The 15,644-nt window shown below is 46.0% G+C and overlaps 1 protein-coding gene across 1 annotated transcript in view; it reads left to right on the top strand.

Moving 5' to 3' along the window:
• Positions 1 to 15,644, top strand: part of scfd2 (sec1 family domain containing 2) — a 70,523-nt gene that overhangs the window by 26,996 nt on the left and 27,883 nt on the right. The window contains 1 exon segment of the mRNA XM_068592692.1: positions 11,631 to 11,931. Coding sequence (XP_068448793.1) covers positions 11,631 to 11,931 — 301 coding nt within the window.

Here is a 15,644-nt window from a genome sequence, read left to right as displayed (position 1 = left end):
ATGGAGGAGGCTGGAGACGAGAAGTTTACTCTGGCAGGAAGCGCCGGTTCTGAAAAGTGAAACCAGTGTCTTAAACTTACATTCAGGAACAAGAAGTTTGGTTGTATAGAAGTCTATGCTTCATGTGTTGAAGCTGCATTCTCTCTCCTGACCACCAGGGGGCGACTCCTCTGGTTGTATAGAAGTCTATGCCTCATGTGTTGAAGCTGCATTCTCTCTCCTGACCACCAGGGGGTGACTCCTCTGGTTGTATAGAAGTCTATGCTTCATGTGTTGAAGCTGCATTCTCTTTCCTGACCACCAGGGGGCGACTCCTCTGGTTGTATAGAAGTCTATGCTTCATGTGTTAAAGCTGCATTCTCTCTCCTGACCACCAGGGGGCGGCTCCTCTGGTTGTATAGAAGTCTATGCTTCATGTGTTAAAGCTGCATTCTCTGTCCTGACCACCAGGGGGCGACTCCTCTGGTTGTATAGAAGTCTATGCTTCATGTGTTAAAGCTGCATTCTCTGTCCTGACCACCAGGGGGTGACTCCTGTGGTTGTATAGAAGTCTATGCTTCATGTGTTAAAGCTGCATTCTCTCTCCTGACCACCAGGGGGCAACTCCTCTGGTTGTATAGAAGTCTATGCTTCATGTGTTAAAGCTGCATTCTCTCTCCTGACCACCAGGGGGCAACTCCTCTGGTTGTATAGAAGTCTATGCTTCGTGTGTTAAAGCTGCGTTCTCTCTCCTGTGACTCCTCTGGTTGTATAGAAGTCTATATAAATGACTCTTTATATTAATGACAAAAGGTCATGCAAGAGAAACCTCAGTGGATCCGGTATATTTCATTTTAATTGTGTTATCGTTTTGTGAGTTCTAGCGGTTTTGATTTCCTCAAAGATACAAGTTTTGACTTCTCAAAGTCTTTCGGGGGGAATCTTGTTTTAATGTGATTTCAGGCGAGATAGGAACGAGTGGAAGTGGGGGAGGAGTGCTCCACTCATTCCTCTCCAGCCCAAAATCACACAAATCTGTGAACAACAAGGGGGACAACAATGGCGAGCAGAGAGCGTTGTGTTATTAACGGCCCGGCGGGCTCAAAGCTCTGGGAATGTTTGTGCAGCAGAAACGCGGCTGATGTTGTTTGTATTGTTCTATTTCAGCCGGCGCGCTGAACCGGCGTCAGCAGACCTGTGTTTTGTTTCCACACACACACACATTTAGAGAGAAATCAGCCATGCACTCATCACTGTCGGCCTCCACCTCCACCCTGACCCCATCACCCCCCCCCCCCACACACACACACACACACACACACACACACACACACCCCTCCCTCATGAAATGTGGGTCAGCGCTCGCATGAGTCGCCATAAAGAGCAGCGGGAGGACGACGTCCGAGTGTTTTACCAGATGAAGCTGCAGACAGAGAGCAGGATCACTGAGTCTGTGTGTCCACACGACACGCCGGCAAACACCCGAGTAACAAACACACCTTCTGTTGAGAGAGAGAGAGAGTGTGTGTGTGTGTGTGAGAGAGAAAACGAGAGAGAGAGAGAGTGTGTGTGTGTGCTCCAGTCAGACTGGCTTCTTAGTGTTTTGGTGGCACGCTCCCATGAGACCTGTGTTGGCGTCGTAGAGTGTGTGTTGAGGTGTGTGTGAGAGAGAGTGTGTGTGTGTTAAGGTGTGTGTGTGAGAGAGAGGGAGAGAGAGAGAGACTGTGTGTGTGTGTGTGTGTGTGTGTATGTGTGAGGGAGAGAGAGAAAGTGTGTGTGTGCTCCAGTCAGACTGGCTTCTTAGTGTTTTGGTGGCACGCTCCCATGAGACCTGTGTTGGCGTCGTAGAGTGTGTGTGAGAGAGAGAGAGAGTGTGTGTGTGTGTGTGTGTGTGTGTGTGTGTGTGTGTGTGTGTGCTGCTGTGTGTGCAGAACGCCTCCACCGTCTTGGATTGCTCACAGAGAGAAGAGCGTTCTCTTCACGGCTCGCTGCTCCTGATGCGGCGTCAGGATGCTGTTTTTATGATCTCGTGAAAGAAAAAGCTTTTTTTTGAGGGGAGGACAAAAAAAAAAAGATCTGTGTTGTATCTGCGATGAATAAAACGATCCAACGAGGACTTTTTGGAATAAACAGGAACACACAAAACACAAATATAAAGCAATAAATAACCATATTACAGAGAGAGGAATCCAGATTGTGTTTTCATGTACAGTCACACTGCTTCATGTAGCAGGGAAACATTCAGCTTTTATTTTGTAAAGTTTTCTCTTCCCCTCTCTGTGTTTTGAGGGAGGAAATGAGGCTTTACAATAAAATAAAAAAGACTGAATTAGCTGAATATCTGTGTCGTGTTTATCGCAGCGGCTTTTACCCGATGATTCCCATGATCCTTTTTGTACGCCGACAACACAACGAGATGTGACCCAACAACGCCCCTCAGACGAGATCCGACTACCGCAGGGTTCTTATGGTCATGGAAGACATGGAAAATCATGGAAAGTTGGTGGAAAATCATGGAAATTTGGTGAAAATCATGGAAATTTGGTGGAAAATCATGGAAATTTGGTGGAAAATCATGGAAATTTGTTGAAAAATTATGGAAATTTGGTGGAAAATCATGGAAATCTGGTGAAAATTTGTGGAAATTTGGTAAAAAATCATGGAAATTTGGTGACATTTCATGGGAATTTGTTGAGAATTCATGGAAATTTGGTGGAAATTCAGTAAAAAATCACGGAAATTTGGTTTAAAGTAGTTAAAATTGGATAAATTCATTGAAATTTGGTGAAAAGTCCAATGATCAGAATGTGTATGAAGCCTGTACTTTTCTTCTTCTTCATCTTCTTCTTCTTCTTCTTCTTCTTATCTTTGTTTTCTTGTTTATCTTTCATGATTTTGTTTATCAAAAGTTCCGGTACGCGTCTTATTTTGAGCGTTTTGTTTACACAGCATGTGGGGAGGTGGAGGAAGATTGTTGAGATGAGCTGGTTTTCTTTCCGTGTCTGTAACGAGTGTTTCGCTCCGCGTGTTTGTGTAGAGCAGCCGTGTGCGGGCGTGTTTGTCGCCGCACATGTTGACGCTGAACGTGTTTACACCAACACGTAAACACTCACCTGGACGCATCCAAACACACCCAACCCGTCTGCCTCGACTCGCTGCCTTCATTTAGCCGGCGGCGGCGTTAGCGGCGCGACCTCCGTGACCTCTGGGTTAATGTGGGGTTCAGAAGGAGCCATGTGTGGCACACTCGCAGACACACACTCGCAGACGCACACTCGCAGACGCACACACTCATGCCTTCACGTTCCTCCTCCTCCTTTTAGCGAGCAGCTGTGCTTAAAGAGTCGTGACTCACATCGGTGACGCTGCTCGCCTTGTTGTGTTCAAACGTCACAACAGAAAGCCGTGAACGGGTCTGCCGGTGTCACGGACCCACAACTTGGCCTTCACCTCCCGAATGTCACTCAAAGAGACTCGTGGCAGACGCAAAATGACCACAGAGAGACACAAAAACACCACAAAGAGACACAAAACAGCTGCAAAGAGACAAAGAGACTCATAAAGACCATGGAAAATGTGCAAAAAGACATCAAAGAACCCAAAATATTCACAAAATGACATAAACAAGACACAAAACACCCACAACGGGACACAACATAACTAATAAGAGACACAGGACAGCCACAAAGAGATAAAAGACAACAACGAACAAACCCAAGACGGCCACAAGACAGCAAAACACCACAAAGAGACACAAAACTAGAGACACAATTACAGCAAAGACACTGAAAACAACCACAAAGACACTGAAAAGAACCACAAAGACACTGAAAACAACCACTAAGACACTTAAAAGAACCACAAAGACACTTAAAAGAACCACAAAGACACTTAAAAGAACCACAAAGACACTTAAAACCACCACAAAGACACTCAAAACAACCACAAAGACACGGAAAACAATTACAAAGACATTCAAAACAACTACAAAGACACTTAAAACAATCACAAAGACACTTAAAACAATCAGAAAGACATTCAAAACAACCGCAAAGAAAACTCAAAACATTCATGAAAAGAAGTAAAACATATTCAAAGACACTCAAAACAAAAGAAACACACAAAAAAAAAGAAAAAGAAACTCAAAACAAGTAAAAGGAAGAACGAGAAACATGCCGGCTACAAAGAGAGACATAACGACTTCAAGAGGCACTTGAACGCCTCACAGAGGCGTAAAACAGTTGCTGAGGGACCAACAACAACACAAAGAGGCTGAAGAACAACAAGTGTTTGTGCGTCGCTCGTCATGTCGGAGAAGTGACGAGACCTTCTGTTTCTTCTGGGTCGCAGAGCCGAGATCCTCCAACACACAGCCAACGGTGTGAAAGCGTCCGGGATGGAGGGATGGAGTTTAGGAGGGAAAGAAAGCGGCTGAGGCCTCGAGCCGGCGGCGCAACAGTGCCCCCTACTGCTGGAAATGTGCAAGGGCTCAAATTTAAATTAAAAAAAGCCTCTGTGGTGTTTGCAGAAACTTTATCTGTCCCGGCTTTTTGCAAAACATTCTCACATGAAGTCAGACATGTTTCCTTTCTCACGAGCGGAGCAGAAACAAAGACAGAAAGAAAGTCGCCAACACACTAAGAAATGTGCAATCAGCCCGTTTCCGACCAGCCGAGCCAAACTCTTATTTTGAAATACGCTCCTCCCCCCTTCCCCCCTCCCCCCTCCATGTGTGAGACTGAAACTGGAATCAGATGGGCCGCTTTAGTCTTTCACACTACATGTTTCAGCTTTTAAGACAAAAGGAGACTCGAGAGAAGAAAAGTAAACGGTTGCGTCGCGTCTGTTTTATGAAAAAATGAAAGTGAACGACGGCGAAAAAATAAAAGTCAACGCCGGTTTGTTTTGACTTCGAATCCCAAAAGACAAACTGTGTTTTTCTCGTGGAGAAAACCGCCACCTGCAATTATGAGTGGATGCAATATGTGTGTGTGTGTGTGTGTGTGATTCAGTGTCTCGCCGTGTGAGAAAAGTGCGGGAGGTTTTCTCGTGGCCTCGGGGGGTTTTGTGGCTCATCTGGTAGATTACGCCGTAATCTGTTGCAGCTGATGTGGCAAAATAAAAATAAAATAAATAAAGTCTCATTAATGCTCTTATGTTTTCTAAACACTTGGAGACCTTTGATACCAACAACGTCCATCTCTTTCACCACGACGTGCAGGCTGGCGTTGAGCACACACACATACACACACATACACACACACACACACAGACACACACACACACACACACACACAGATGCATGTGGGGATGTGGGGACTTGTGGCTTGCGGAGGATGAAAGGTGTTAAGCGCTGTCGCTCGTGTTGACAGAGAAGCAGCTGCCGCTCCATCCCTCCTCGGGCGCTGCTGACCTTCAGCTGCGAGTCCATTGATTCTCCTCCTCCTCTTCCTCCTCTTCCTCCTCCTCTTCCAGCCCAGAAACCAAACAGTTCCACCTCGCTTCGCTCTTGTGCAGCAACTCAGGCCTCATTTAAGAGAGGAAGATTTACGCCTGTGTTCCCACTACCATGAGAGGCGTCGGGCTGATTGGAGCCCGGCGGGGTGTGTGTGTGTGCATGTGTGTGTGTGTGTGTGTGTGTGTGTGTGTGTGTCACCTCACCTCCTTAAGAGCTTTTCCATCCGCCGCGTCGTCCATCATTGCATCGCTGGCTTTACAGCAACCTGCCTGATCAATCACTCACACGGTCTCATCTTCACGTGTGTGTGTGTCGTCTTGTGTGTGTGTGTGTGTGTGTCGTCCTGATCCTCCTGTTATAAGGCAGTGTGTGTGTGAGTGTGTGTGTGTGTCGTGCGTGTTGGAGGTTTCTGTCTCTGTGTTTCCTCTCTCGTTTCCTCTCTCCTTGTTAAAGTCACACAAAGGCAGAATGATGTGAAAAGAGAACCAGAGATGATTATTTATATCTCTTTTTTTCCACTTTAAGCCAAAAAAATTCCATCTTTTTAATAAACAGACTTTCTCCTGTGGATCCGTCACCGAGCGCCGCTGAGGCGTCTCTTTGTTAACGCCACAGAGAGAAACCCCGCCAGTGTCCCTGAGGGCGAAGACGACGGACTCGTTTGTTTCCCGGATCAATAACAAAAGCTCTCTGAACAGGATTTCATAAAGTCTGGTCGCCGTCTTTGAGATTTATTCTTATTTTTAGAAGTCCCCTTCCAGCTTTCTTCTCCGTGTTTTGGCTGAACGTATGAACTGGATGCGACTACATATTTCTTTTTAAACGAAGCGCATGTGTGCTTTTGCAAAAGTCTCCTTTTGTGCGATGAAAACGTCTGACGTCCCTGTAAGGTGACTCCTGTGCACAGGGTGTCTTTGGTTGCCTGGAATAACTGACCTGTAGCCAACTTCATTTTTTTTCATGCTCCCTCAAGCCCCCCCCCCCTCTTCCCTCCCCTAACCCCCCAAAAAAAGGTTCATTGTGCAGGCAGCGAGCGGGCCGAGCGAGGCCTGGTTCTGGTTAGCGCTCTGCATCTGAAACACTCACCTTCCTCCAGGGGTTTCCATCTGGAGCTGGTTTCCTGTTGGGAGGGGGGGCGGAGCTTGGCAGCGGCTCCGTGATTGGGCGAGAGCTGGAGGAGCCTGTTTAACGGACAACCCGTGATGGCCGCCGTTTGCCAAGAACGGCGATCTGTCAATCAGCCGGCGCGGCGATTCAAACCAGAGCCGGAGATGTTTTCAGGCCCGAAAGAAATTCTGCAGACGCACGAATGCAACGCGCTTTATTTTCAAGCCACGATAAGAAACTCTCCGGTGATTTAAAGTCCAATTGCGAGCCCCTAAAATGAGGGGCAATAGTTGTTGTGTAATTGTGTGTAATGGGTGGCATTAGAGCGCGGCGGCGGGGACCGGTCCGCTCAGTAATGGCGTGCAATAATAACGTCGGCTTCCTGTTATCGCTGCAGTAATTCTGTAGTTTCAGCCCCTAAATCTGCTCCGTGGACCTCGAACGCCACACGACTCCAGCAGCATTCCTTCAGAGCACAGAGTTGTTTTCATAAAGTTTCCCGGGGGCAACGAACAGCAGACGGGTTTTTTTTTAAAGGTTTGGATAATGCTGATCATGCAAAAGATCCCAAACTTCACTCTGTCATCCCTGCATGTATGCAGAGAGCTTCAGAACCTCATTTATACCACGTTTACTCATAAGAGCATGGAGCGCATGGTGGCTGTCCAGTGTTTTATGATTTATGGAGTGATGCACAGACACATCCAACATCCTCTCTGCACAAACCCCTCGACTCCAATATGTCAACGACATGAAACCAGCATTTTCAACGCGGCTTTATTTGAACGTTCAGATTCAGGAAGTGCATGAAAAATATGAAGAATTGCACATTTGAACGCATGGTGTCAGAAACGCTTCGTGCTGCTGTTCCTATCATGAATGCAACTGAAGTGTTTAGATATCGCAGCAGGACGAGACAGAAGCTCCCTCTTGAGGTTTTGGAAGAGTCGAGTGGATCTGATGAAAGGAAGTCGATGCGTTTTGCTCTCAGAGGTCAGAGGTCGTTGTGGAGTTGGGCCTCGGTGCCGGAGAGAGAGCTTCAGTGTTTCCCGCTCAGCTGGGTCTCAGTTCTGGACCCGAAGAGCTTCATTTCCTGCTCTGCAGCTGACGGCGGCGTTTACCTCCTGAAGGACCCGGCGGTTCAAGTGCAGGAAGACATGAACACGAACACTCTGCTCACCCGGCGGGAGAGATGTTCAGAGCCCAGCGACGGCAGGAATACTTCTACTTCTACTTCTACTTCTACTGGATCTCTGCAACTTCATATCTGTTGAATAACTTGCAGAGTTTTCTGTACAAAGAAAAGAAAATACCAAAATATAGAAGTGATGGAATAACAAATGTTCTCTTGACAAAATCATGTGAGCAAGCTGTTCAGCATCGACTGATGAATGAACTGCACCACATCCTAGTAAAGCGGTTTGTGTCGTAGCTTAAGAAGAAGTTACTGTCAGTTTGTGTGTTTTCAAAAGCCTGAAACCTGATTTCTGCTTTTTACACACAAAACTACTTAGTTAGCTTTAAGAAAAGGTTGTGAAATACTTAGGTTTTACATTTGTTTTGTTAAATACTTAGTTAGATTCAGGAAAGATCGTTAAATACTTAGTTAGGTTGAGGAAAAATACATTAAATACTTAGTTATGTTTAATAAAAGGTCATTAAATACTTAGTTATGTGTAATAAAAGGTCGTTAAATACTTAGTTATGTTTAATAAAAGGTCATTAAATACTTAGTTATGTGTAATAAAAGGTCATTAAATACTTAGTTATGTTTAATAAAAGGTCTTGATTAATAAAAGGTCATTAAATACTTAGTTATGTTTAATAAAAGGTCATTAAATACTTAGTTATGTGTAATAAAAGCTCATTAAATACTTAGTTATGTGTAATAAAAGCTCATTAAATACTTAGTTATGTGTAATAAAAGCTCATTAAATACGCTGTCTGAGGTCCTGATATTCGTCTCTCTGGACCAGCGTTCCCCTCTTTGGGATCGGAGCCTCCAAAGATAAAGTCAGAGGATTTATTCTCGTTAGTGGAGCCAAACGAGACGCAACAGTCTGTTTCTTCCAATTTTTTTTCTTGGAAAATCTTGTACAAACTTTTTTTTTATGACACAATCTGAGAACATCTCAAAGCGCTCGGCTCTCGTTCCCACACTGATGCGTCGCCAGAGGACGTTGATTCACAGCCAGCAGCTTCGGTCTGAAGAGGAATGTAGTTCACAGACATCCAGCGCTCTTCTTCTCCTCCTCCTCCTCCTCCTCCTCTTCGTATGGACGTCCTCCTGCATCAGCAGGTGGAGGAGATCAGTCGCTCTGAAGTGAGAGAAAGCAACGAGCCGTTAGCGTTTCAACAAATAGCCGTTAGCGTCCTCGTAGCCTCTCGCTCCTCGCTGCCGGTGGAACGAGCGAGAAGGAGGGGGAAAGATCCCAAAACGTCGCTTGGCGGTTCCGCTGAGTGCAACTTGGAAGAGCTGTTGTTTGATTTCCCAATGTTTTAAAGGGGAAGAATGTGTGTGGAAATCGTGTTTTGAGGTCTCCTCCCGAAGGGAGAACGGGTTGGCTGGGGTCTGCAAGGCGGAGAGGAAGGAGAGGAAGGAGAGGAAGGAGAGGAAGGAGAGGAAGGAGAGGAAGGAAGGCCCACGAGTCCAACCGGGAGATTTGTCTTCTCCGGGGAGTCCGTGAGCGCATGGACATTAAACTTTGCAGATCGGAGTCAGAAAGGTCCGTGCTAATCGTCTTCACGCTACAGGAATGCTGCTTCACTGCTTCCTGTCTCGTGGCCTTTAGCATCGGACGCTTCGGAGCGTCGATCGACTGAAAGAAACATCGTTCCCATTAGGCGGCAACATTTAAAAGCGCCTGCAAACCCACGTCAACGACGCCCGCCGTTGAATTTGCTGGAAGGTGCTTAACTTTAGACACAAGACGAGACGACGACGACGCAGCAGATATTAAATGAAGCATGAGATAAAGTGCTCAGATCACAGTCATGTAAAGTAAACTGTTCAAAGTGACATGTGCATTTAAATCCATAGTTTTCTGCAGGAACGAGTCCTGAAAGCAGGAAATGAGCCGGCGTTCCTGCACTTCCTGTTCTGTCGTCTCAAGTAGTTTCATTAGAGTCCGATGGAAACTCTTCTGTTTCTGTTTCACAACATTGGACTGTTTTTTGGGCGACTTGTCATCCTCCAAAACTCACCAAATGTTGCACGCGTGTCAGCTCCGGTGAAGACAGACGTATGAAATAGCCGTCAAATTTGTGTCAACAGAAATGTCTCTCTAGCGCCCCCTAGAAGTTGGACCGGCGACGCCCCTCGCCCTGATTGTCCGATTGACTTGTTTTTTAATGTGTTTTTTGGTTTGATGTCGGATCCGGTGTTTAACGCGAGCTGGAGAGATTTGAAGGTTTTGCCTCGACGATTAAAAACCTCAAAGCTAACGGAAGCGTCTCGCTCGTCTTTGAACCTCGTGACGTTTTCCATCAAAAGTCGAGGAAAAGTAGTTTTAAAAAACCACTCAAAGGTCGTAACAAAAGTCCACAAAAGGGTCTCCTCTCTCCGCGGGGGGCCGGTCGGCTCTCCGTCTCTGGCTTTCTTCTTGAGTTGCGTTCTTGGCTCGTGGAAGAGTTCTCCAGGGTCCGACACAGGATCCCCCTCGACGGGCCGCCCCGAAGCCCCTGAAGCCCCCAAAGCCCTGAAGCCCCCGAAGCCCTGAAGCCCTCTGGTTCTCAGAGCCTGTTTGTCTTGCGGAGAGCAATCCCTCGTTAAAGTGAAATATAAATCCACGCCGGGCGTTTTGCAGCTCGATCCGACACAAACATGCCGGTCCTCTATCAACAATCCCTCCATCCTCGACTCTCCTGGAAGCTCTCTTTCCTCGACTCCTTTCCTTCCCTCTGCTTTGTCTCCTTTCCACTCCGTGACCCCGTCTACGGACCCACTTTTGTGTGTTTTTTACATCACATTTTTTGGACAGATTAGCTCCACGCCCGTGTTTTATGGTCTTATGAGCTCACTCTGTCAGAACACAGTCCGGTGATCAACAACCAGCGAGGCCGACTATTCAGACACCACAAAGAAAACCAGGTCACTGCACCTAAACATTGGCCCAAATGTTGGGGTGTGTGTGTGTGTGTGTGTGTGTGTGTGTGAGAGAGAGATATAAAAACAGTCCAGGGCCCAAACAACTTTAACAAAAGAGTGAAGCTAAATGAAGCGTTACCTCACGCGGCTGTAAAATTAGCGAATGGAACGATGAGCTCACTCTCACCGTGCTATCCGGTGAGACGCTTTTAAACACTTTATTTTTTATTTTTTACAACACACAGTCGAAGACGCCAACTAGTAAGAATGCAAACTAATGAAAAGGTGATATCAGGTGATGTAAATACTCGTTGCATCAGCACTCTTTGGGGCCACACAGCTGATTAAATCATTTATCAACCAGGATTTTACACTCACACACAAGATACAACCTGTTTATTAGCTGTTTCCAGTCTTTTTGCTATGCTATGCTAAGCTAAGCGGCCTATATAGTGGTATAAAAAAAAACTCGTGGTTGATTTATCGTGGTAATTATGAATTTCCTCGTATGTGTGACTTTAAAAAGCTGCCGAGCTCGCTGTCTTCTAAACATAGAGCCTCCTAAAATAAATACAGGAAGTCTTATCATGTAAGAAAAACAGACTCACACAGTGTTGCTATGTTTACTACACTATCCTGACTTATTTGGGCCGAATAATCATGACATGAAACATCCATATTTCCATAACTTTAGGCAAGAAAGCGGAGACAATTGTGCTTTTGACCATTTGAAAAAAGAGATATCGTTGTTCTTCCTCCTCGTCGAAACTGTGGCGCCTACATTACCCACAATGCACCTCGTAAAGCCAGCTCGACTGCGAGGAGCGCGCCTATTTCATTTTATTCTCATATTTATGAGAAGTGCATCACAACAGACCGTGCCAAAAGTTGTGTGGAGATGTTTATTGAACGGACGTGCATCGCTGCTTTCTGACAAACCACCTGTTTGTGTGTGTGTGTGTGTGTGTGTGTGTGTGTGTGTGTGTGTGTGTGTCTCAGGCTCTAGGAGACTCTGACTTCCCCGCGGTGCTGAGGCAGCTGCTTCCCTTGATGAAGCCTCGCGGCGGCGAGGACGCGGCGGCCTGGAGGTCTGGGGAGGCGTCCTGCGGCCCGGACGAGCTCATCCTCCTGCTGGTCTACCTGTACTCGCTGGCTGACGAGGCGCAGCCCGCGGACGAGGAAGAGGAGGAGGAGGAGGAAGAGGAGGAGCTGGAGAAGCTGGAGAGGGAGCTGATCGGAGCGCTCACGCTGGTCTTCACGCAGGAGGCCGAGCTCAGCCCTCTGCTGCAGAAACTCACCGGTAAGACGCGATCGAAACAGCTTAACGGGAGGGTTTCCATCAAAGTCTACACACCCCATCCCTCTATCCCCACACACACACACACACACCTACACACACACTTTCTGGTCTGTTTGGCTCGCAGCTACACAAACAGTCGAGTGTGGGAATGTCTGAGCTCTGTGGATAAAGTGTGACGGAGAAATGAGATGTTCTCTTTCACCGACGTCAACATTTAGCCACTGAACTATTAAACTAACAAAGACTATACAAAGTATATTATGTTAATATAAGTAATCGTCTTCGACTTCTATACAACCAGAGGAGTCGCCCCCTGGTGGTCAGGAGAGAGAATGCAGCTTTAACACATGAAGCATAGACTTCTATACAACCAGAGGAGTCGCCCCCTGGTGGTCAGGAGAGAGAATGCAGCTTTAACACATGAAGCATAGACTTCTATACAACCAGAGGAGATAATACATGTTTTAAAGAACTCTGAGGTTGCCGCCTGGTTTAATTTAGAGAGAACGTAAAAGTGTAGTGTTAAAAAAGGAAATTACACACAATTAAAACGTAATATTGGGCCATGGCAACACACACACATAGCCGTGTGTGTGTGTGTGTGTGTGTGTGTGTGTGTGTGTGTCTACTGGTTTCGCTGAGCTGGTAGCCGTGTGGTGGAGCAGATCGAGTCCTTTACCTCGACCTGCTCCACCACAGCTGGGCGTACCTCCCACAGTAATAGTGTCTTTAACCTTGAGCCCAGGCACACACACACACACACACACACACACACACACAGCCTCCTCCCCTGCCACATAGTTCATAATTAGATCTACTTTTAGTCTCGGGTCCACTCCGCACCTCAGCACACACCCTGAAATAACACCCTGCAGGGAGGGTTGGTACGGTGTGTGTACGGTGTGTGTACGGTGTGTGTACGGTGTGTGTACGGTGTGTGTACGGTGTGTGTACGGTGTGTGTGTACGGTGTATATCCTGGCTTGAGCCTCTTGGCTCATCTTATAAACACTTCATTGGAAATGACCCTCTCGTAGTGAACCAGTTGTGTTTCAGACAGAAGAAATAAAACGTACGTGTGTGTGTGTGTGTGTGTGTGTGTGTGTGTGTGTGTGTGTGTGTGTGTGTGTGTGTGTGTGTGTGTGTGTGTGTGTGTGTGTGTGTGTGACATTCGGCCACGATTAAAAAGCTCAAATGGAAACCAGACGGTCTTCATGGGAACGATGTTTTCACAAACCCGATGAGGAAGGAGGACGCATCCTTTAGGACCCTTTAGGACTCGCTTCCTCATCCTGACTTAATTAAAGATCATGCTTCACCTCGGATGGAAATTTATTTATTTATTTATATTTATATTTTTATTTTTTGTTGTATTTATTTATATTTATTTACTTTTATATATTTATATTATATTAAAATACATATATATATAAAATTATACAAATTAATTAAATAAATGCAAATCTAAAAATATAAATAATTTACATTTTTATATATACATATATACCTCTCCCTATATATAGGTATATATATATATTAAAACCTTTTTTTTAATATATAAATGTTATATATATATATATATATATATATATATATATATATATATATATATATATATATATATATATTACAAAATATATAAATTTATATACAACAAATATTTTTTTTACATATATCTTTTTATATTAAAATAATATTTTTGTAAAGCGCTGTGAATCGTGCTGTATGAGACGTGCATATTAGAAAATAAACGTATCTTATATAATATTGTTTTAACAGTAATTAAAAAGTTCAAATAGAAACCAGACGTGAAGTGAAATGAAACCCGGTCGCCAAAAACACAATGTTTTTACAAACTCTTCTGTTTTGTAAAAAACCCTGTGGCGACAGCACACCAGAAACTCAAGAACAATACACACACACACACACACACACACACACACACACACACACACACACAGGTTCCTCTGTAACGTCCTCGTCTCTCCGTCTGCATGTAAAGGAACGTTCTTCCTCTGCAGGACCTCACGGTGCTTCTGATTGGCTGAGTCCATGGAACCGTTTTCATGCAAGAACGGTTTTTTTTTGCTCATTGCATCCTGGGAAATGAGCTCCAAAGCAAAATGCTCCACATCCAACTGTGTGGAACGGCAATAAGTAGCCGCTAAGACGCTGCTAATGGCGATAAGTAGTTAAGTCCTATGTCGCTAAGATGACTTTAACTGCTCTAAGACACTGCTAAGACACAGCTAAGATACCGCTAACTGTGCTTAGACGGCGCTAAAATGGCGCTAACGGTGATAAGTAGTCGCTAAGACGCCGCTAAGATGTTGCTTAGCTGATGCTAACTGCGCGAAGACCCCGCTAACACCGCTATGACGCAGCTAAGATGCCGCTAACTGCGCTTAGACGGCGCAAAGAGGGCGCTAACGCCATTGAAGAAGACTTAACGCTACGATGCTGGAGAGAGAGAGAGAGATTTTCCCGGGCCGACCCAAATGTTCCTCTCTCTCCTCCCGAGGACGTCCAGCGAGCTTCGGACCGTCGAGTCCGTCTGCTGTCGCTCAGCAGCGAGGCCTCCGGGGCCAAGATGGCCGACGCTCGTGATTTACAGGCCGCCGACACACAAGGTCACAAAATACGTTGATTTAAACTACGGTGGTCTCTCTCTCTCTCCGCCTCACACACACACACACACACACACGGGGTGTGTTATTCATCCCGTGGATGAGGGCGTGCACGGGGCGAGCGAGGAGGGGAGAGTCGGACCTCCCCAACGCCGCTGTTTGGGTTGGCACGGCAACCCGGGCCGGTCAGGGGACATGAAAGGGATCACACATAACTCTGGTCACCATCTCTCTCTCTCTCTCTCTCTCTCTCTCTCTCTCTCTCTCTCTCTCTCTCTCTCTCTCTCTCTCTCTCTCTCTCTCTCGTCTGCCTACCTCTTAAACTTTTCTTTGTTTTCTTAAATTTCCATTTCTCTCTCTTTTAACCACCCTGACTTTCTCCCCCCCCCCCTTCTCTCCTCCCCCCCCCCTCCCTTCTCCCCCCCCTCTCCCCCCCCCCCCCCCCGGCTGGTTGCAGGGGAGGAAGCAGAGCATACGTTAGTCTGATTAAATATATTCCCCCTGTTGCACTTTGTTTATGAAATTAGTCCTAATTATTTTTAATTGGTGGTCTTTCCTTTACTTCCTCCTCAGTTACGCACACACACACACACACACACACACACACACACATACACACACACACACACACACACACAGGCGAGGCCTTGGGGTGAGCGACCGCCGCCGGTGGCGTTGTTCACTTCATCAGATAAGCTGATGACACGGAGCTCAAGCTTTAATGAGCACACACACACACACACACACACACACACACACACACACACACACACACACACACACACACACACATGGGGGGTCTCCATACTGTACCTTCGGGTCCTTGGTATCTGGATGGATGAACAGCACTGGCTGCACTAAGTAACAGAAGTACTTTGCAGTACTGTAAGTAGTAGTATGGGTAGTACAGTAGGAAGTACTATAGATAGCATTGTAGCTAGTACTGTAGATGGTACTGTTAGCAGTACTGTAGGTGGTACTATGTAATACTGTAGGTGGTACTAGGTAGTACTTTAGGCAGAACTGTCTGTAGTACTGTAAATGGTACTGTAGGTAGTACTTTAGTACTGTGCTGTAGGTGGTCCTG

This window comes from Clinocottus analis, unplaced genomic scaffold (genome assembly GCF_023055335.1).
Source record: "Clinocottus analis isolate CAN_PGR_092001 unplaced genomic scaffold, fCliAna1.0.p SCAF_28, whole genome shotgun sequence".
Classification (NCBI taxonomy): Eukaryota; Metazoa; Chordata; class Actinopteri; order Perciformes; family Cottidae; genus Clinocottus; species Clinocottus analis.
This window is presented reverse-complemented; position numbering and strand designations above follow the sequence as displayed.